At 35.2% G+C, this 23415-nt stretch overlaps 1 protein-coding gene and 1 long non-coding RNA gene across 7 annotated transcripts in view; one reads left to right on the top strand and one right to left on the bottom strand.

Annotated features, from left to right (window-relative positions):
• The window catches only part of ADAM18 (ADAM metallopeptidase domain 18), a 138627-nt gene that overhangs the window by 100177 nt on the left and 15035 nt on the right, over positions 1–23415 (top strand). For all 4 annotated transcript variants that reach the window (XM_020985217.2, XM_020985219.2, XM_020985218.2 and 1 more), the window contains one exon: positions 11487–11601. In XM_020985217.2, the coding sequence (XP_020840876.1) occupies positions 11487–11601 (115 nt within the window). The remainder of the gene's footprint in view (positions 1–11486; positions 11602–23415) is intronic.
• Positions 2835–17820, bottom strand: LOC110207566 (uncharacterized). Of its 3 annotated transcripts, none has more exons than XR_013484594.1 (4): positions 17724–17820; positions 16517–16662; positions 15889–15958; positions 2835–5053 (listed from the first exon to the last, which is right to left on the bottom strand). It is a non-coding gene; the product is annotated as an uncharacterized LOC110207566 (long non-coding RNA). The 3 variants fall into 3 exon arrangements; XR_002324218.2 differs by lacking the exon at positions 17724–17820 and having other exon boundaries at positions 2835–3949; positions 4787–5053; positions 16517–16903; XR_013484593.1 differs by lacking the exon at positions 17724–17820 and having other exon boundaries at positions 16517–16853.

The following is a 23415-nucleotide window of genomic DNA, read 5'->3' on the forward strand; positions in this document are numbered from 1 at the left end:
CTGGGGAAGGAAAGGGAATTGGGTTCATAGCTTAGCTCAAATCCTGTAGAGTACGGTTCTAGTTCCAAGTCCAAAAACTCTGTTGGGTTTGAATCTCAGGCATCTTTGCTTCTCAGGGCTTCCCTGCTGGCTGCAGCATCTTGTCTGCCATCCTGCTTCCTTCAAGTTTGCCATGGCTTTGAACTCCTGGATTTGGCAGGTTTGGTAAAGATCACTGTGTGACTCCTGAAACTGAGGACAGAGACACAGAACAAACATGCCAAGATCCATTTCTTAGAGATGAGTAGAAAGAGGGACAGCAGGGGAAGGAGGTTCTTTCACTCCAAATGGTTCAGTTCATGGCATTAGCCTTATGGGTGAATTGGGTAATCACTTTGTTCCCCCTGTGGAAACAGTAGGAAGGAGTATGCAAGAAATAATACCAAAAACCCCACAAAACTAGGCAACTATATTTAAAAGTAGATGTGGATTTTTTTTATTATACCTATTGATTAATTTGATAATATGACTTTAAGCCTAATTGGTATTTTGGGTAAATTGAGCAGTCAGCTAATATATCATAGAGCCTTTATCTCTTGTTTGATTAAGAGTACACCTATCCGCAGCTGTGAAAAGTATATGATCTACTTTTTTTCTAATTTTTTGTGCTATGGTCTTTAATATTAAAGACACATATCTATTTTGTATTTGTTGTGGAATGTGGTCTAAAGATGTTGGTATAAGCCCAGTTTTTGCCAGAATACTTTCAAGTCTTCCCTGAAGTTTATATCAAATAGGAAATTCTTTCATAAGTAATTTATGTTTTCAGGTTTATTGAACACTGGATTATTAAGTTCCATTATTTTAAATTTTTCCTTGTCTTATCTATTCCATTTATCTACTTCTATATTTTTTAACCAATAACAAACAAGTTTATATAGTTGCTGCTATATTAATACTGCTTAAGATCTGAAAGTGTTATTCCTCCTTCATTCCTCAATTTTTTTTCCATTATTTCCCTTGATATCCTAGATCTTTTGTTTATCAAAATGAATTTTATTATAATTTTATGAGGTTCTGTAAAATAATCCTTTTGTAGTTTCATTGGTATAGCATTAAAACTATAAATTAACTTTGATAATATTATCATTTTTAAGTCTATGGACAAGGCCTTGCCAGGAGCACTGAATCATTTCTCCAGCTATATAAGTTGTTCTTGTCAGCTTTCTAATTTTTAAAAATGTATATTCAGTTCATCAGTCCTTTCTTTTTTCATTTTGTTAATTTAAGTTTTTAAGGATATGATTTTCTTCCTTGTTTTTAACTGCATCCCTGAAATTTTGATATGTTGTTTCATTGTCATTTACTTTTACATAGTTATTAATTGTTTCTATGATTTATTATTTGACTCACTCATTATTTAGTATTTCATTGTTTTTTCTCCATTTGGATCTGTATTTTTTGTTTATGTTTCCTGAACCAACTACTGAATTTTTGCGTTATCGTCTGTAAAGGATATATTAACTATTTCTGCCTTTTTTCATTTGCTTGCAATATCTATATGCTCTAATACAAGATTCAATGTACTAAAATCAAATAAAAGTTGTAAAAGTTCAATGTGATAAAAAGTGTGTGTTTGTATTTGTATTCTTTTGCTATCCCATTTAGAAACACTATAAATCTTTTAAGTCTCGTTTCTCTAGCAGTTCGGTTCCATATTTTCCCTTTTATTTATATTTCTGTTAGACTTATCCAAAATAGAGAGAGGGCTCTTGAAGTCTCCTGTCAGTATTAGTCTGTGTCTTTGTGCAGCTCGGATAATGTTTCCTGTATGAATTTGGATGCTAAGGCATTTGGAGAGTATAAGTTTATTGCTGATATTGGTTTGTTATCTATTTCAGGATAATATAGTTTCCTTGTTTGTCCCATTTTATTTATCGAATGTTTTTACTTTGTCAGATAGCTTGATTGTTAACACTTGCTTTTTTAGATTAAATTGATGAATAGTCAATTTTTTCCATCTTTTATTTTGTGTAAGTCTTTGCTTTTAAAATAGGTTTCTTGTAAACAGCAGATTGTAGGTTTTTGTTTTCTTATTCAGTCTGTCACTTTTTGCTCTATTATTTAATCTACTCACATTTGAAATTATGATAATTAAATTTATATTTTCCTCCATCTGTCTCTAATTTTTTTGTTATGATTTTCCCTTTTCTGCTGTAGACAAAGTATTATTTTCCTTCAGTTACTTTATCTTATTCTTTTTAAGGTGGCTCTGTTCTCACTGGCTCTCTTTCCTGCTCCCTGACACCCCTTCTCCTTTGTTTCCTCTTTCCTTTTGGAGTTTTGCTTATTAATTCCTTTTTTTCTCGTGATTTATCTGGTTATGTAATTCTTCCCCTCCTTTTTTTCCCCTTTCAGTCATATAGATGCTACTGTCCTCTTCAACTTACCTTCAACTAGTTTTGTTCATCAGTTTTTAAAATTCCATTTTTTGTGTACCCCTTTCCAAAATGGATTTCTTTCACTCTCTTAATTATCCATCCTCTCTTTCTGTCTACGCTAGACCCTCATTCAGATTCATAACCTCTATACTTACCATGCCTCTCTCTTTTCTCTATATTCCTCATACAATCATAGCTTCCAATGTATCTATTCTAGACTCTCCCTTGTAGTTTTTTCCCCCTTGTGGGTTCCCCCTTTTTTTTTTTTTGGTTATGCCTCCCTCCTAGAACCATGTCAATTACTGCAGATGTCAGAGAAGACCCTGCATCATGGTAGGGCCTCTCCCCTACCATATCCCTGATTATGCAACCCAGGTGGTGGGCGAAATATGAAATGACTGAGGAAACAAAGGATCAAGCTTCTGAACATATTGATTTATTAACCATTGAATACCAATTGCCCAACAAATTGGGACCAGACTTCCTTGGTTTAGGGCTGGACCCGGAATATAGGGAGAAACAGATTTTTATATATTAAAAACAATCAATCAAATAAGACCAATTAATTAAAAGGAAACAGTTAACCAGCCTACAACATTAGGCCATCTGATTTCTAATTAGAGGAAAGATTAGGGACTTTCCATGTTGGGAGGGGGAGAGCAAACAGGTGCAGTACCCTGAAATCAGAAAAAGATGTGTCCTACTTCCCCCAAGTGTGTGGAAACAATCAAAGGAACATGTAAACAATAACTTATTGATAACAGATAAACCATATGGGTTGCTTGAGATGTATAACTGAGAAAATTTGTTGCATCAGTCATTGGATCTGACTGGGTTTCTGGACAGTATAACCTAGGTCCTTAGTTAAGGGTCTCTAAGCAGCAGGTAGATGTAATCCAACCTGCTAGGCATGCGGGGCTAGTTCAAACAATGCAGTAGTTTTCTCATGATTCCCCTAATTGAATTCTCCTTTCTCAGAAGACAAACATTTTATTAGACCTATAATTGAATAGAAAGGGAACTGAACTAGCTCCAGAGTTGTCATAAGATGGAGTGAGTGTGGTTCACTAAATTCCCACCACCACTTGCTGCTTCAGTCCCCTCAGTTCCCTCAATTTCCCCCTTTTGATTCATGACAGGCCTACTCCCCCATGGATCACTTATCTATAAGCCGAATCTATAAGGTTCTTCATATATTCATAATCAGAATTACATGTCAGGTTATAGATCAAACTCACAACGAACTAACTTCAACATAAACACCATGAAACAAAAGGCCAAAGCAATATAATAACAATCATCAATATTAACTAACAACAAGTCTCCTTGTATCCTAGTAACCCACTCCCAATGTCCACTTAATTAGCATATTTTGAGTCCCAGATGTGTCATGTTTCATGTCTCTGGTGCTTGTATATCTTCTCTTGAACATTCTGGAATAGGCCTTATTCTCAGGACAGCTCTGAAGAGTACTCTGCTTCTCTGGTTCCAAACCACTTGTGGAGATTCCAAGATAATTCTGCTAAAATCTGCTGATAACAAGACTTAATGCAGTTTAGTACAATCTCTTAAATTTGATTCATGTGATGAAAACCAGTTCAAGCCTTAAGGAGCTAATCCTATTAACAGCAGAGCTATAAGAAGAACATCAAATCAGGAACCCATAATTCACTTAAGACTTTAGAGAATTTCAGTTTTTATATACCATTTGCTGTTTTTTTCATCTTTACCTAAACACTGTACCTTATATAAGAGTATTAAAAAATTCCTGAAGGTCTATCTTATAAAATGAACTCTTCTGCTCTTTAAAATTATCATGCAGGTACTTTAAAAAATGGAAAATAATTTTACTTTCTTTACAATTATCAATGCAATTTTATATGTAAAATCATTAATCCAATTTTGAGAACTTATTACTAAAACATACTCAAAATCTGAATTTCCATGCTAGATACATTTAGAAGACAATCATATGTGTATAATTCTTAGAGGAAACAAGTCTAATCCTGTTGCTTCCTCAAATTTTACTTTTTCATTTTATTAGAAAACTTTTATATTATATCTTTGTCTAATTTGTTTGATTCCCCCTTTAGGAAGATATTGTCCCTATATTATAATTTGACCACAAATACAGATCAAAATTGTGAGATTTTTTTATACTTGAATCCTATTATAGTAACTCAGAGATGTTCTGGTATCATTCTGTTAATTAACAGATTTAGCACTGTACTCACAAAACTTCTACTGCTCACCTGCCCTTATTATATAAATTTGCTATGAAATGAAAAAGGAGGGACAGTTATAACAGTGTCAAGACTCATCCCCTCAGGGACACATATCCTATAACAGAGGAAAAACTCCTTTACCTTTGTTTGATTCTAGGCATGAGTCATATCTGACAGCCTGTCATGTAGTCACAGGGTATCAAAAACAAGGTTCAGGATAAACCAGGTGGAAATTTCCTGTTCAGGAAGGAAGTAGCACAATGGGGAGACTGAGTCAAGAGGCTCCTACCTTAGGCCACTGCAAAGCCATCCCCTCAACTTTTAGGTACAGACTTCCACCTGTAGTTCTCAGACTACAGCACGTGCCATTTTCTATTATTGGATTCATGACAATTAAGACAATCATCTCTGTAATCAAAATTTGAAACAATGGTAAATTATAGTACCAAGAATTTTTACTTCAAATAGCAAAATTTCATTAACCACAGCTTAGTGCTTGAATACTATTAATTTTCCCACATTGCCCTAATAGTTATATTTCCTTTATCCCTTACTTATAAATTAAAGCTAACTGTATTCTGAGATTTCAGACATGCAACAGATACCTGATAGTTGACTCGTATCAGTATGTTGAAGTTACATCTTTAAACCACCTATATATTTTCATAATTTTATAAGTGATAGCCAAACATTTTTAAAGGAAAACTTTATTATAGTAAACTATATTATCTTTTAAAAAACAAAATATACCACATTAAATATTTGTTTTTAAATATCTATTTTTAATTATTCTTTTAAAAACTCAATTCATAACCTAACAGCATCCAGATTAAAAAAAAAGTTGTTTTTATAATAGCATTTCTATGATTTTCCAAATTTCACAATGTAAGAGAATTAGAAGCATAATAATAACACAATATCATGTATTTAAAACATTAAACAAAACTTATTATCAGTCACACGGTATCAATTCATCTGAATGCGTTTCCAAAGTATCTTACATGAAAAATTATTGATCTTATTACCTTTGGTGTTTTGTATTAATCACAATTAAAATGAGATATGCAATTACATTCAATTAAAGAAATAATAATAGTCAACATTTATATGGTGCTTACCATATGCTAGTCAGTGTATTAAGTACTTCACAATCATTGTATCATTTTGATCCTCACAACAACCCTGGTGGGGGGGGTACCATTATTATTTTCCTCTTTACAGATTAGGAAACAGTCAAACAGATAAGATCACTTGCTTAAATTCACATAGCTAATAAATTTCCAAGACCAGAATGTAACTCAAGTTTTCCTGCATTTTTCCAGCATTTTTTTTGTCCAATACCTTTATTTGGGAAACTGATTTAAGATGAGAGGGATTAACAGAGTGTGTGGGGGGTCTATGAGCTGGGAAAGTCACAGGGGGTCTTCGAGCTGAGAGAGTCACAGTGGGTTTTTGAAGTAGAGTAGGAGTTAGAGGGGAATCTCTGAATTGGGATGGGAGTCAGAGGGGAGTCTGAGCTGAGGTGGAGGTGGAGGCTCAGAGACTCCCTGATCTTGTTTAGGGGTCACCTAAGTTGGGATGGAGGAGTTCAGGGTATCCCTCCCTTTTCAGTTTAGAGCACCTTTTCCATTCTTTTATTAAATTTTACCAATTTTTAAATTGTTCCTTGATTTAAACAACCTTTACTCTTTTCATGGTGAAAGAAGAGTTAATATAAAATGCAAACTGCATACTTATTTTTTCCCCTTCACTTTGGGATTGCTAGCTGCCTGCCTTCATTCACTAAAACAATAGCTCTTATCTGACCTTAGGAAAAAATGATCTAAGTGTTATTTACCCCTGACACTTTTACAGAATTTAATTCTACAGAGTGATACCCCAAAATTCACTGTTTCAGAAGGAGTGAGTTCCTGATATTACCCAAAGGTCCAGGAGTTCTCCCCTTCGATCTTAAAGTGATTAATCTTCAAACTCTTTAGTGATTCATCTCCAATTCTCCTTAATTTCCAAACCTCTAAAATCTACTAAGATGTTTTTAGCAGTTCTACAAACCAAAAAAGTTTGCCTTTCTGTGATTATTTGACTTTATCTCTGTAATTCCAACATGACCAAGGCTGAAATTAGAGAGAAGTATCTTGTAGGTTTTTTTTCTCTTTTCAAAAATCTAATTTTTTGCTGAAAGCCTAAAGTGGGAATTAGTCCTGCTTACTGGGACAACTACTTCAAGTATGAAATTTAATTAATCTTTTCCAGCATAATAAACTCTTTGGCTGCAGCTTTTTAGCAGTTTTTCTGGCTGGCTGATTTTTCCCTTTAGAAATCTTCAAGGTAACAGAATTTTTAAAAAAATGTATTTTATTGTTACATTTTAAGTTTCAAACTGTCCTTTCTCCCTTCCTTCCTTCTTCCTCCCTTCCTCCCCTCCCTCCATTCAGGAGAAAGCCATTTCTTACACACACATACACACACACAGACACAGACACACACACACACACACACACACACACACACACACACACACACACCCCTATTTATTGGTTCTTTCTCTGGATGTGGATAGCATCTTCCTTCATAGGTCCTTTGTAGTTGATTTGAGTAGTTATAATACTTGAAATAACTTAGTCATTCACACTATTCTTTGAACAATATTGCTGTTATTGTACAGAACATTCTCTGGTTCTGCTTATTTCACTTTTCATTATTTCATGTAAGACTTGCTATGTTTTTCTAAAACCAACCAAGTCATCATTTCTTGCAGCACAATAGTATTCCATTACAACCATGTACCACAACTTGGTTAGCCATTCCCCAGTTGATGATATCCTCGCAACTTCTAGTTCTTTGCCACAACAAAGAGAGTTGCTACAAATACTTTAGAACATGGAGGTTCTTTTCTTTTTTCTCTGATCACCTTGGGAAACAGACCTGATAGTGGTATTGCTGGGTCAAAGAGTATACACAATTTTATAGCTCTTTGAGCATAATTCCAGATTGCTCTCCAAAATGGTTGGATCAGTTCATGGTTCTGACAACAGACCAACCAAGTTTTTCTACATCCCCTCCAACATTTGTCATTTTCCCCTTCTACCATTTTAGCCAATCTGATAGGTGTAAGATATCTCAAAGTTGTTTTAAGTTAAATTTCTCAGATAAATAATGATTTAGAGCACTTTTTCATATGACGTATAACTTTGATTTCTTCATCCCCAAACTACCTGTTCATATCCTTTAATCATTTATCAATTGAGGAACAGCTTATAGTTTTATAAATTTGATAAAGTTCTCTATATTTGAGATATGAGACTTTTATCTGAGAAACTGTCTATAAAAATTGCCCCCTCCCCAATTTTCTGCTTTCCTTCTAACTTTGGCTACATCAGTTTTATTTGTACAAACCCTTTTTAATTTAATGCAATAAAATTACCAATTTTACATCACACAATGTTCTCTATCTCTTGTTTATTCATAATTTGTTCTTCTATCCATAAGTTTGATATGTAATGTGTTCTATATTCTTTTAGTTTTCTTATGATGTCTCCCTGTATATGTATGTCATGTTATCTTTTTTGATCTGATCTTGATAAATGATGTAAGATGTTGATCTTATCAATTTGTTACTTTTTTCAAATAATGAGCTTCTGGTTTTGATTACAAATTCTATAATCTTTGGATTATAATTTATCTCTTTTTATTCTAATTTTCAATATCTCTTCTTTTGTATCTATTTTAGTTTTATTTATTGGGTTTCTAATGTTTAAATGTATATTCAGTTCATCACTTTTCCATTATGTTCGTGTATATTTTTAGTAATATATTTTCGCCTGAGGAATGCTTTATTTGCATATCAGAAATTGTGTTATATCATTTCATCATTATGATTTTCTTTCACATAATAATTGTTTCTATGATTTGTTCTGTGGCCCAATCATTGTTTTCAATTTCATTGCCAAGTCTTAAGTTGGGTCTGTTTATTTGTGCTACTTGACTGATTATTATTATACTGTGCTAAGGTCTGTAAAGGATGTGTTTAGTGTAGTATTTCTACCCTTTTGTATTTATTTTCAATCTTACTATGCCCTGATAAATGTGCAGTTCTTTTAAAAGTTCTATGTTGAAAAATAAATAAATAAATGAACAAATAAATGAATAAATAAATAAATAATGTGGAGAAATAGAGTATGTATGTGTATGTGTGTGTGTGTATGTGTGTATACATATACTTCAGCAGTCCTATTTAGAAGATGCCATGAGTCTTTTTGCTCTAATTTTTCCAGAAATTTACTCAATTTCTCAACTTTAAAAAAATCTTTCTGTTCCTTAATTTAGTTGATTTTTTTCTTTAAGGATTTAGATGCTAAGGCATTTGGAGCATATAAGTTTTGCTTTCTTTTTTTTTTTTATTAATGTCTTTTGTTTTTTTCTGTCCTTATAGTTTTCTCAGTTATCTCTCTCACTTTCCTCCCAGAAAACCATGTAATTCAACAAATAATATTTTTTAGGGATAAAAGAAAAGGAAAAGGAAAAAATTAGCACAATTGATCAATACATTGATAAAGTCTCTCACTCCATGAAGGGATGAGTTGGGAGTGTCCTCTCATCTCTCTTTTTTTTTGGCAGAATTCACTATATAAAATTTATTTTTTTATATAAAAATGTATAACCAGCACATACTTTTAAATCAATTAATTTATGAAATCACTGTGTTCTATAGGAAACACATGTTAGCATTAAAACAGCTTTAAATGTCATAGCTATCTACAAAAAAAAATCGGTTTTGATTCATCTCTTTTTTATAGGCAACAAGATGTTATAGTGGATAGAGGACCAGGCCTGGAGTCATGAAGGCCAAGGGGTTCTGCAGACTGCCTTTGCTAAAGAATTAATCTCTATTAATCTCACAGTTGTCCAAGCGGTGGCTTGGGTTATATCTTGAGCAGGAGTTCCTGCATCTTGATTTGTAATTCCTGTATTTAGGAAGCATCAGACGTATCTCCCCCAAGTAATAATACTGGGGAAAAAGATTTTGCTTGGATTAGGAGTGTGTCCAAAAAGCATTTCAAAAGGAGATATATGTAATTTAGGTGGGCTTTTTCTAATGAGAGGCTAGGGATGTGACTTTGATCATGTCAGCACTCTCCCAGATCATTCCACCTTTAGCAATTTATACAAAAGAATCTATTCTCCACCCAGTCCTACCTAAGTTGAACAATGGTGGGGTTACGGTACAAATTTCACCAAGAGAAGATGGTCTGGGTGCGGTAAATTTTTGGTCAAGGTCAGAAATGTCCTTGAGAAACTGGGCTTTCAATGAGCAAGCAAAAGGAGTATCTTTGGGTCCCCTAATATATTTGGTTATTAACATAATAAGAAAATAATCTTTTTTTCCTCACCATTATGGTGTTCAGGTTTTTTGATTTGTTAAGCTTTTCTGAGACTTATGATTCTTACTTAAGGTATCTCTATCCAATTTGTCTTTGAGATCAATATGTTTTGTTTTTTCATGTTTTAAAACATTTTTTCCTTTCTTCTATATTGACCATCACTTCTGTGTATCTGAATTTCTAATTAGTAGATTTTCCACTGTAGAATTCAGTGTTCCTATTCTAACCATTATTTCTGCTGTGAAGGCCACAAATTCTTATTTCACAGTTCTTATTTCTCTCCCAAATCATTTGGGAACATTACTTCTCTGGTTCCATGTCCTCTTGGTAATCTACAAGATCCTCTGCCCCTTTAGGTGTTGATTTATTTTCCTTTGTCTTATAATATTTATTGAGATGTTTAAGATTCATTTGCATGTCTGTTTTCTTTTAATATCTTCTCTGTCAGTTTTTCTTCTTGTCTTCAGCACTTCAAAATGAATTTCCTTCCTGCTAAAACCTTTGGTAATTTTAGTGTGTTGTCCTTATATTTCCCTATCACTCAATTTCTTTTTCCTTCTCCTTTGGTTGTAGATCTCCTAGGGCCAGATCTCAAAGCTATCTCAGCTTCCTCCCACGATGAGGCATTCACTTTTGACCAGTCTTTATCCCTTCTTGGAGGACAGAACTGTCTCTAGCTGAATGCTAGTCTCCTTTCCTTCTTGCCTAGTGGAGCCCCCTAAACCCACCACACTAGTGCCCTGTCCTAGTTCCCTCTATTCTTAAGTTCTTTTGTTTGTTTGTTTGTTTTTTGGGGCAAGGCAATGAGGTTAAGTGACTTGCCCAGGGTCACACAGCTAGTAAGTGTGAAGGGTCTGAGGCTGGATTTGAACTCAGGTCCTCCTTACTTCAGGGCCAGTGCTCTATCCACTGTGCCACCTAGCTGCCCCCTTAAGTTCTTTTGATGAGCATTTCTACTGCACAGCACATTGCTGCTCTAGGCAGAGCATACTTCTGCTTCTCGATACCACCACCACCTCTGCAGAAGAGGAGTTAAGGTTGTGTTTTGTTGCTTATTGCCACAGAAGGGTGTATTCCTCCTTAATAAGAATGAACATAACATATATAGCTTTAGAAGTCTTGATGATTAAGATGATGAATGATCACAACATAGAGATTTACTTAATGTGGTCATGCAAGGTAGGCATTCAGAAGTGTCCCTATTATCTGAATATACTTTGATTGAAGGTATAGACCAAAAGAGGTGAATAATTTCATCTTAACCTTTTCCATCACTTTTTGATTCCCTCTTTTCTCATACTAAGACCCTTGCTTGATTGTGATGAAAAAATTGAGATTAATTTAAAGTTTTAAGAATTGCTTCATGCTTCAAGAATTAATAAGTGTGATGAATAATATGTCTCCTTTTCAAAAAACATTTTAACGTAATAACCAATTGCACTAATTTCTTTCTTTTTTAGCGTTGCAATAATTTCAACTCCTGTCATTGTAATACTCACTACTCACCTCCAGATTGCAAGAAAATGGTTTTCTTGGCAGGGGGAAGTTATGAAGATGGGCACTTAGCAAAGCCTGGTTAGTATCTAAAATACATTTCTGTGAATCAGATGTTTATATGTAGTGGTGTAACTTAAAGTTCTGGTATATAAAACCAAAATGTTTACATTATGCCAATGCCCTGTTGTCATGAACTCTGAATATCTGAGGGACTAGTGGGAGGCAGAAAAGAGACTTTAAAGTTCAAACCCCAGGTTGACTGATTGATAGCTTTGTCACCTTGGAAAAATCACTTCACCTTCTTTTCCTCATCTTTAAATAGGGATAACACCTACACTGTTTTCCTTAAAGGATTGCTGTGAGTGAACATCAAATGAGATACTATCTAAAAACACTTTGTAAATCATAATACGTTATATAAATAACATCAGATATCCTAAGCAATTCTGTGAGATTATAAATGGTAAAAAAAGGTGCCGATCTGCAGGGTAGAGGGAATATTCTCATAATTGTAGTCCCTTAGATGAATGAAGTCATAGGCCCATTCGCTATTTTTATATTAAGATCAAAAGTCCTACTTATATGCCTTCTTGTGGTAGGGGCTTATGTTACATTCTTAAAGGGTATCACAGCAAAACACAAGTTCTGGTGCATGCTACTACAACTTGTAAGAGCACAGAGGCTATCCAATTGTGTTAGCCATCTCAGACAGATAGAGGACCAATTGACTTAAGTAGAGGAAGGTTCATAGACAGCTAGGTGGCTCAACAGAAAAAGTGCTACTCCTGGACACAGGAAGACCTGAGTTCAAATCCAGCCTCAGACAATTACTAGCTGTGTGATGCTTGCCAAGTCCCTCAATCCCTGGTTGCTAAAAAGGCCCCTTCTGGATAACTGCCTTGTAGCTGAGGGGTTTGCATAGGTCAGTGAAACTACGAGTTATGCCATGCAGGGTTAAAACAGACAGGTCCTGGTAGAGAGCTCTGACCAAAAAAAAAAAATGGTGATCCACTGGGGAAGGAAATGGCAAACCACTTTGCTAAGAAAACTCCATGGAAAAAATGAAGAGTCAGACATGACTGAACCACAACAGAGAAAGGCTAATTAACAGAATATTGATCACTAGGTGATGAACTTTTAGATCATGGAGACCTATGAAGCAGATTAAAAAGAGAGAACAACTTAGTCCTATGATCTCTCCCCCTCATTCTATTTACACGATGGTGAGAGAGTTGGGGAGGGGAGAGGGGATAGAAGATACTAAGAATCAGAGCATTCTCATTCTACCTACAAACATTAAATCAACAGTTGTTATTCCTAAAGTATAATATTTGTTCAACATCAATGAGTTTTTACATTACTAGAGAAATCGAAACATCCATATTGACATCTTAGGATAATAGTATCACCAGAAAAAAAGATTACAGTGAAGTGAAAGAATGACTTACAAGTTCTTCTTGGGGAGATGAATACAGAAGTTGGTAGAGTAGGTTTCATCATATACCAAAAGACAAGAAACATTGTCCCATGGAAGACTGTTGCATACTCAAGATGGGTATAAGCAAATAGACCACTCTTAAAATAATTGCCTCTTATGCACCAATATGCATTCTAAAGAAATTCTATAAAAAATTTGACAAGAATATAAATAAAATGTAAACTCCTTGAGGGAAGGGACTGTCTTTTCATTTTTTGTATTTCCAGTGCTTAAGCACTACCTTACATACAATATGTATTTATTGAATTGAGCTGAACATCCCTCGAACTGTTGATATTTACTTTGATATTTGGCAACCTTAAGATGGACATAGAGAGGACAGCAAAAACTATTCTGGAAATACAGTATAGGATCAAGAAATGGAATATTCCAAAGGTTTGTAGTTTACTTAGAAGCCATATACATTATGAATATTTCCTTCATGAAGAGCATCAAGTTGTTGAATGTGGTGAATCAGTCAACAATTATTTATAGATTGCTCATTGTGTTCGATAAACTATACTAGGGACTGGAAGAAAGGCAAAAACACCATCCCTGTCCCCAAAGACCTCACATTCTAAAGTGGGAAGATCACATGACAATATCTATCTTCATATAAGAGTAATTAGAAGGACATTTCAGAGGGCAGCCTCTAGCAATGGTGGTAGAGGAACCTCTTTAGAAGATAGGATTTTGTCTGAGTCTTGGAAGAGTCCAGGGAGTACGGGGGGCAAAGGCAAGGAGGAAGACCATTCTAGGGATGGGGATAGTCAGTGAAAAGGCACAGATTCTAAACATGTTGTCTTTGTGCCTTGAATAATAAGGCGGCCTGTGTCAGCAGATTGCAGAGTACTTTGAGGGGAGTAAAGTGAAAGAAGACTGGACAGTTAGGAAGGGTACAGGTTGTGAAGGATGTTCAATACCAAACAGAGCATTTTATATTTGAATTTAATGTGTAGTGGGGGTGACATGGTCAGATCTGTTCTTTAGGAAAATCACTTTGATGACTGAGAGGAGAATAGTTTAGAGTGGGTAGAGACGTGAGGCAGGGAGACCAACAAGAAGGATGTTTCAATAGTCCAGGTATGAGGTGATGAAAGCCTGCATCAGGAATATAACTGAAGTACATGAAAAAATAAAAATGAGAAGATACAGCCCACAATAAAACATACCTAATTTGACTGATTTAAACAAATGACCAGTGTCAAAAAGTGGGAACTAAATAAAAAGATTGATGTGAACTATCACCATTTCTTATGGAAGTGTAAATGATTTAAGGAATCCAAAATGATGAGGAAGCCAAAAGAGCTTAGATATATTCATAGGCAGTCAGTTATCCAATAAGTATTTATTAAGTCATTACTCTGTGTCAGATACTGTGCTAAGGGGTGAGGATATAAAGAAAGGCAAAAACTATTTCCACCTTCAAGGAGCTCACATTCTAATAGGGAAGATTACACGCACATAACCATGTCTTTTCTTTAGGCTGTTCCCTACAGGCAATTTCTGCCACTGCTTTGTAGTGTCTGCCCTGTGGTTTCCTCTTTTCCATTTTTCTGTGTCCCAGAACAGGTTTTTGAACACTATTCTTTCCTGTTTTCCTCCTGCTAATCTGATTACTACTTCTCTGTCTCCTTTGCTGTACCCTCTTCTAGATCACGCTTTCTCATCATAGGCATCTCTCAAGGTTCAGTCTATATCATCTTCTCTCTTCTCCTTCACACTTGGTTATCTCGTTAGCTACCATGGATTTAATTACCACCTTTATGTTGATGATCCTGAAATCTACCTATGCTGTCCCAATCTCTCTACTGACCTCAAACTGCCTTTTAGATATCTTGAACTAGATGTCCAATAGATATCTTAAATTCAACATATATAAAACAGAAATCATTACCTTTCCCCCTACACCCTCTCCCACTCCTATCTTCCCTGTTACTGTAGAGGGCAATACCATTCTCCTTGTCCATCAGGCTCCCAACATAGGAGTCATCCTGGATTATTCACTGTCTCTCATCCATCATATCCGAGATGGTGCCAAGGCCTGTCAATTTCCTCTTGAACATCTCTTGAATACACCTCTTCTCTCTGATCCTGCCACTACTCTAGTGCAGGACAGCCTCACCTCATGCCTTGATTACTGCAATAGCCTGGAGTGGGTCTGCATGCCTCAAATCCAGTCTATTCTCAATTCAACCACTAATGTGATTTTCTTAAAATGGAAGTTTGATCATGTAACACTCCTCCTCTACCCCCCAATAAACTCCAGGGTCTCCCTATTGCCTCCAGGTACAAATGTAAAATGCTGTGTTCCTAGCATTCAAAGCCCCTCATAGCCTAGCCCCCTCCCACCTTTCTAGTCTTCTTATATCATGCTCCCTGACCTGCTCTTTGATCCAGTGACACTGGCCTCCTGGCTGTTCCACGAATAAGATACTGCATCTCTTGGCTGTGGTCATTTTCTCTGGCAGTACCCAGGTTTGAAAAGCTCTCTCTTCTCTGCTCTGTTGACCTCCCTGCCTTTCTTTAAGTCCCAAGTAAAATCCCACCTGCTACAGGAAGCCTTGCTACAGGAAGCCTTCCCTAATCCTTTTTATTTCCTCTGTAAATTATTTTTCCCTCTGTAAATTATTTCTTATTTAGCTTGCTTTGTATATATGTTTTTATGTTCTCTCCCTTATTAGATTACAAGCTCCTTGAGGGTAAGAACTGTCTTTTGTCTCTTTTGTATCCCTAACACTTAGCATAGTGGCTGGCACATAGTACGTACTTAATGTGTACTGAACAATGTTAATTATTGCAAATGTCAGAGAGGACACTACCTCATGATAGGCCACCTCCGTCTGATTGTGCAGTCCACTACTAATCTGTGTCCTCTGATTACTCACCTTTTTCTCCATTTGCCTCAAAAATCTCTTCTCCCTCTGCCAGTTGCCCCTATGAGTTCCGATATTCTCCCTAGGTAAGACAAGTAGACTTTTTAAGCACCAAATCCCTCAAGCCTCATCCAGTGCAAAGTCCCCATCTCCCTTCACAGACCATCTCTTCTTGACCTTAGAAATATTCGTCAGTGGAACTACCTCCCACCACTGAAGTGAGGCCTTCTCCCTTCCCCTGTTTTAGTCTTTCCCCTTTCCTCACCCTTCTCTTTCTGGGAACCACAGAGGTCACCTTCTGCTCATTGCTAGTCCTTGATTTGACCTGGACATATCATCCATTCTTCTGTGTCCTGGTCCTCTCCCTTGCCCCTTTCTTGCAGCTTCCCATGTTGCAATGCAGTCCCACAAAAAAAAAATTTGATTCATCTAAAAAGTAGTGTGTCACCAGGTTTGGTCTAGAATGTCCCCTGCTTGGGGCAGCTAGGTGGCACAGTGGATTGAGCACCTGAAGTCAGGAGGACCTGAGTTCAAATCTGGCCTCAGACCAAATGACACTTACTAGCTGTGTGACCCTGGGCAAGTCACTTAACCCCAATTGCCTCCACCCATACAAAAAAAAGGAATGTCCCCTGCTTACCTCTTCATTTTACACCAGATTTCCATCTTCACCTCTGCCTCCTTGTGTACATTTCAAAAGAAGTCTCTTGCTGGTCTCACTGCTGTCACTCTGTAGCTGTTGCTGTCCTTGGTTGATGTATTTATTCACTCTTCCTTTTTTGTTGTCTGGTATTGAAGAAGGAAATAGTTTTTTTTTCACTTCTCGTTTTCTTTCTAAAAACTTTTAAATGCTTCTTTACTATTGAACATCCATTGTTTCTCATGTATGTTTAAGCTCAGATTTACAGGCTAAGTCACCCTTGGCTGCATCCTGAGCTCCACTGCACTTTCAGAGCACAGTTTTCTGGTAGGTGGAGAATGTTCTTGCATTGTTTGAATGTCCTTTCATTTGTAATTGAAAGTTTTTCTCCTAATTGCATGCAGACCTTGTTTCTCAATTGAATTGGCTTTTTTGCCATTGTTTTTTATTTTTTATTAATTTATTTTGATCTATCATCACTCACATAAGTTTTTGAGTTTTAGATTTTTCTCCCCCTCCCCTCCCCACTTCCCTCCCCAAGCCAGCACACAATCTGAAATAGGCTACACATATACATTTCTGTTGAATTCCTAAATTAAATTGCTAAACATATTTTCACATTAGTCATGTTGTAAGGAAGAATTAGAACCAATAGAATGAACCGCAGGAAAGAGGAAACAAAACAAAACAGAAGAAAAAAAGTGAATTGAATTGTTAAATTTAAATACTATGTGTTTTGGAGTCTGCAGTCTTGGCTTGTTTTCTGGAGATGATTTGTGAATTTTTTCATTTGGTATATGTTTAGAAGTTCTGGGCAGTTCTTTTCTATTATTTCCTTCATTATAGATTTAAGATTGTTTTTGTCCAGTCATGTTCTTCTAGGAGACCTATGATATTTAGGTTGTCTTAATCCTGCCTTGGAGATCAGTTTTGCTTGCATAGTGAGCATATTTTCTTTTAATGTTATTATTTTTCCTCTGTTACTCACTTTCTGATCCCCTTCCCCCCAGGCTGCAGTTTCCTTGGGGGATGGATCTCAAAGCCTGGCAGTTTATGATTCACTAGTTACTTTGGGTGGTCAGAACTGGTCTGGATGCTGTGCTCTTTCCCTCAAGGTTACTAGAGCACTGTATGGTCCTTCCCCTATTTTATTCCATTCCTCCTCATATATGCAATGGTATTGTGTCCTTGTCCTTCTGTTTCTTACCTCATTTCCCTGGTACTGGAAGTTTGGTGCTTTGTACCACTGGTGCTACTGGACTGTGCCCCCAGTAGGCTTTTGCTTTTGAAGCCTGTGGCCACACTGGTTGGCTGTCGTGACCAGGACAAATATCTGCAGCCTTCATCCAGGGGCTTCCTCATACTGGAAAGGAGAGGGAGGTGGCATGGTGTTGGGCTGGGTTTTATTGGAGGCCTGTGTCGTGTCCTTGTGTCTGCTAGTGCAGGATAAATGCTGGTTGCATGGGAGGTGGGGGAGGGTTACTGAGTGAACTCAGGGTCAGTGAGTATCAATTTACTTTTTAAATTTTTCCTTTATACTCTGGGTGTCCTAGACTATGGAGAGAGTTGAAGCTTTATCTTGGATGCATAATTTTTGTTTTGGAGAGGCCTGAGTGGTTGTGGGGATCATAAAAATTGTCTAGTCCTCCTTCTTGTTGCTCACGACTGGGAAGTATATCTAAATTATTATTTCTCTTTGTCAGATAAATGGATTTACTTGCTGTTCACTTTGTGATAGTCTTTTGTGTAAGTAATATTTTATGGGAAGGAGTTAAGCTTGCAAATCTAAACTTTGGGTACCTTTTTCCCTTTTAAAGGAAAGCAACCACAAAAGTAGCTTGAACCTTAAAAAACATTTCCATTGACCAGCAATATGTAGAAGGACGTAGAGACATAATTTTAGGCTTATACCTATAATATTTTAATTTTAGGCCTATACTTAGTGGTATGCTGGAACCAGCTCAAACTAATTCATAAGAGCTGATTGTCAAATTTTCAATGTGAATATTTACACTGTGGAAATAGGTAAATGCTACAAAGCAGAGCTTGAGTTAATAAAAAAAAGTTAATTTCAGAGAGGAGTTAGCAAGTTACCAGGGAAAAATCTCTTTTGGTTCTCCATGAGACACATTTAGACAACCCATATGGACTTACAAATAACCTAGATAGGCAACACATATATCCTACATGTTCATACACTACAGTACTAAGAATGATGTCACTGGCTTGTTGGGTCATGAACCACACTTTCCTATCAGAGGAACTTGCTGAGATGATTTTCTTCCATTTAATTATTTTCCTTCTAAATTTACGTGCATTGGTTTTGTTTCTGCGAAAATGTGTTCAATATTACACAATAAAAATTGTCCATTTTATCTTCTGTGATGTCTGTCTCCCCTGTCTGATCATTAACTCTTCCTCTATGCATACTTATGATGGGTATTTTCTTTGTGCTCCTCTAATTTTTTTTATGATGTCACCATTTGCATCTAAATTACATAACCATTTGGAACTTATTGTGGTATGAGATCTTAGTCTAAGCCTAATTTTCTCCATATGGCTGTTTGTCATTGCTAGGTTTAAAAAAAAATCAAATATTGAGTGTTTACCTTGAATTGAGATCTTTGGATTTATCTAAATATACTATGTTTATTTGTAATCTCTTCCACAGATTGACTTTTCTATTTTATAACAAGTTTGTTGTTGTTGGTTAGTTGTTTCAGCTGTGACCAACTCTTTGGGACCTCATTTGGGGTTTTCTTGGCCAAGATATTAGAGTGGTTTTCCATTTCCTTCTCCAGCTCATTTTACAGATAAGGAAACTGAGGCAAAAACGGTTTAAGTGATTTATTTGTCCAGGATCACACAACTAATAAGTGTTTGAGGCCAAATTTGAACTCAGGTCTTCCCAACTCCAGGCCTAGAGTGCAAGCCACTGTGCCACTTAGCTGCCCTTTGTACCAAGTAGTCAAAATTTTGATGGTTATTGCTTTGTAGAATAGTTTGAGATGTGGCACTGCTATGGCCCCTTCTTTCCCATTTTGAAAACTATTATCCTTGAGATTCTTAACATTTTGTTCCTCCAGCTGAATGTTGATATCATTTTTTGTAGCTCTCTAAAGTAGTTTAGTAGTTTGATTAGTATAGAACTAAATAAATTAATTTAGGTAGCATTGCTATTTTTATATTTCAACTGGCCCAGCCCAAAGCGATTAATATCTTCACTTATTTTGGTCTGTTATTATTTCTGTCAGTAGTGCTTTTTGTAATTGTATCCTTATAGTTACTGTGTGTGTCTTGATAGATTGAGCATTTTATGCATCCCATAGTTTTTTAAATGGAATTTCATTTTCTGTCTCTTCCTGCTAAATGTTGTTGGTAACATGTAGAAATGCTAATAATTTATAAGAATTTATTTTATATACTGCTGTTATTGAAGTCATAATAATCTGCAAAAAGCAGTAATTTTATTTCTTTGCCTATCCTTATTCCTCAATTCTTTGTTCTTGAATTACTGCAAGATCTGGCATTTTTTAGCACTATGTTAATAATAATGATGATAATTGACATCCTTGATTTACTCCTTGATTTATTGATATGATCATATTTGGTCACCTTTGGTTTTTAGTTATTTACAATGATAAAGGAGTGTCTTGCTTACTTATATGATTTTTAGTGCTTTTTAAATGGAAACACATGTTGTACTTTGTTAATAGTTTTTTCTTCATCTATTGACATACTCATGTGTTTGATTTTTTTAAATTAACATCATTGATTTTATTAATAGTTTTCTTAATATTGAACAAACATTGAAGTTTTGGTATAAATCCTACCTGGCCCCATATACAGTTGTTTTTTGGGTTTTTTTTTTTGATGTGTTGTAGCTTCTTATATTTTAAAAAATTTTGTGTTTACATTTCTTTGGAATATTATTCTATAGTGTTCTTTCTTTGATTTATCTCTGGTTTCAAATCAAAATCATATTTGCATCAAGTGGGAATTTAATAGGATCTTTTCTTTTCCTACTTTTTGCATATGATTTATTTAGTGTAATTAATTTTTCTTTGTGAGTTGGATAGAAATCACATCTATATTCATCTGGTCTTGGGGCTTATTTGAGAGTTAATTTATAGCTTGTTCAGTTTCTTTTTTTTTTGATGTTGAACTATTTAAATTATTTATTTCTTGTTCTGTTAATCTGGGCATTTTATATTTTTGCAGATATTCATTTTACTTAAATTATCTATTTTAGCATATATTAGGCAAAATATTTACTAACAATTTCTTTTATTTCATCTTAATTTGGTGTGATTTCTCTTTTTCATATAATTAATCTTTCTTGTGTTTAAAAAATTAGACTAGGTAATGATTTATCTGTTTATTTTTTTAAACAGCTCATTTATTTTATCAATTCAGCGTATTTTTGCTTAGTTTTGTTAATCTTTTATTTTAAGAATTTGTATTTTATTGTTTATTTTTTAGATAGTATTTTATTTTTTCCTTAATTACATATTAAGAACATTTTTTAGCATTCATTTTTTTTTTTTTTGCTTTTAGGCAATTGGGGTTAAGTAACTTGCCCAGGGTCACACAGCTAGTAAGGGTCAAGTGTTTGGTCTGAGGCCGGATTTGAACTCAGGTCCTCATGACTTCAGGGCTGGTGCTCTACCCACTGCACCACCTAGCTGCCCCTAGCATTCATTTTTATAAGATTTTGAGTTTCAAATTTTTTTCTCTTCCTCCCTCCCTCCCCTTCCTTCTTCCTAAAATGGTAGGTAGATATAGTTTATACATGTGCTGCCATGTAAAACTTATTTCCATATTTGTCACAGTTGTGGAAAAAGAAATAGATCAAAAGGGAATAAAACCATGAGAAGAATTAAGTAAGTGAAAAAAAATATGCTTTGACCTTCATTCTGAGTCCATTAGTTCTTTATCTGGAGGTGGAGCATTTTTCTTTGTGAGTCCTTTGTACTTGTCTTGGATCATTGTGTTGCTGAGAAGAACTGAGTCATTCATAATTGATCTTCCCAAGATGTTGCTGATACTGTGTACAATGTTTTCCTGGTTCTGCTCATTTCATTTTGAATCAGTTTGTACAAATCTTTCCAAGTTTTTCTGAAATCTGCCTGTTTATCATTTCTTATTGCACACTAATATTCCATTACATTCATATACCACAGCTTGTTCTGCCTTTCCCCAATTGATGGGCACCCCCTCAGTTTCCAATATTTTGCCACAAATAGGGCTGCTATAAATATTTTTGTACAAGTGGGTCCTTCAGAATAATGTTTTTAAATAATTGAAGAAAATGCTGAATTTTAGTTAGAAATTAATGAAAATAAAGATGCAATCCCTCTATCCCTCCCCCTGCCCTATCTAAGTCCATAGACACCTTGAAAAGACTTTTAGTTCAGTTCATTTGTGACAAAATGACGAGAACTCAACGGAAAATTTGGTATGTAAGATCCAAGAGAAATATAAGGTAAATATTAAAGACAAATTATAAGGGACTCAGTGAGATAAAATTGTGTACTCTTAAGAATGTTATCATTACTTAGGTAATTTGTAAGAAAGGTTGGAATGAAGCTGAGTATGATGGAGTGATTCTATAAAGCAAAATTGTGTAGGAAAAGGTAAAAAGGAGTAATTATTTTACAAATGAGGTATAAAAGGAAATACTGACACAGAGGAAGCAGGTGGAGGGGGGGAGGGCTGGTAATGCTGGAACCTCACTCTTATAGGATCTGGGGTAAAGAGGGAACAACATATACATCTAAAAGGGTATAAAAATCTTTAAAACTTATAAAGACATAAGAAGGCACCAGGACAGACTATGGGAGGGACTTTGAGAAGGGTGTGTAGATTAAGATTTAGGAGAAAAAAGAGAGGATTCAGAGGGGTAGGTAAAAATAAGGAATGGAAAGGAAAGGGGAGAAAGAGGAAGGAAGAGATTTTTTGAAAGGGTGTGGTTTGGGGGGGTAGTGGTTATAAGTAAACTAGACTGATCTGAGGTATAGAATAAAAAGAGGCTGAGAAGGACAATAGTGAGGAAAACTAGGATGGAGGGACATACACAAATTACAGTTATAATTTTGAATGTGAATGGGGACGAATTCCCCCGTAAAATGGAAATGGATAACAGAATGAATTAAAAATCAGAATCCAACAGCATGTTGTTTACAAGAAACACATTTAAAAATGAGACATACAGAGATAAAATAAATGACTGGAGTAGAATTTATTATATTTCAGTTGAGGTAAAAAAAGCAGGGTTAACAGTCATGATCTCAGAAAAAGTTAAAGTTAAAATAAATTTAATTAAAAGAGGTAAACAGGGAAACAATATTATGATAAAAGGTACCACAGAAAATGAAGTAATATCAATACTAAACCTACATGCACCAAATATAGCATCTAAATTTTAAAAAGAGAAGTTAAATGAATTACAGGTGGAAATATACAGTTCTATAATAGTAGGGGACTTTAATTTTCTAGATAAATTTAACAAAAAAAGAAGCCAAGGAAGTGAATGGAATTTTTGATCAGCTCGATATAATAGATATCTGAAGAGACTTGAATGGGAATAGAAAGGATTACACCTTTTTTTTTTCTCAGTGGGACATGGTACCTTTAAAAAGATTGATCACATATTAGGGCACAAAAATGTCATAGCTAAAAGCAGAAAAGCAGAAATATTAAATGCATCCTTTTCAGATATTTAATAAGGGACCACAGAAACATAGAATAAAAACTAACTGGAGACTAAACAACCTAGTATTAAAGAATGAGTGGCTTAAAGAACAAATCATAGAAACAATAAAGAATTCCATTAAAGAGAATAACAATAATGAGACAACAAGTCAAAACTTACAGGATACAGAAAAAGCAGTAATCAG

This window comes from Phascolarctos cinereus, unplaced genomic scaffold (genome assembly GCF_003287225.1).
Source record: "Phascolarctos cinereus isolate Bilbo 61053 unplaced genomic scaffold, phaCin_HiC Scaffold_2;HRSCAF=192, whole genome shotgun sequence".
NCBI classification, from domain to species: domain Eukaryota; kingdom Metazoa; phylum Chordata; class Mammalia; order Diprotodontia; family Phascolarctidae; genus Phascolarctos; species Phascolarctos cinereus.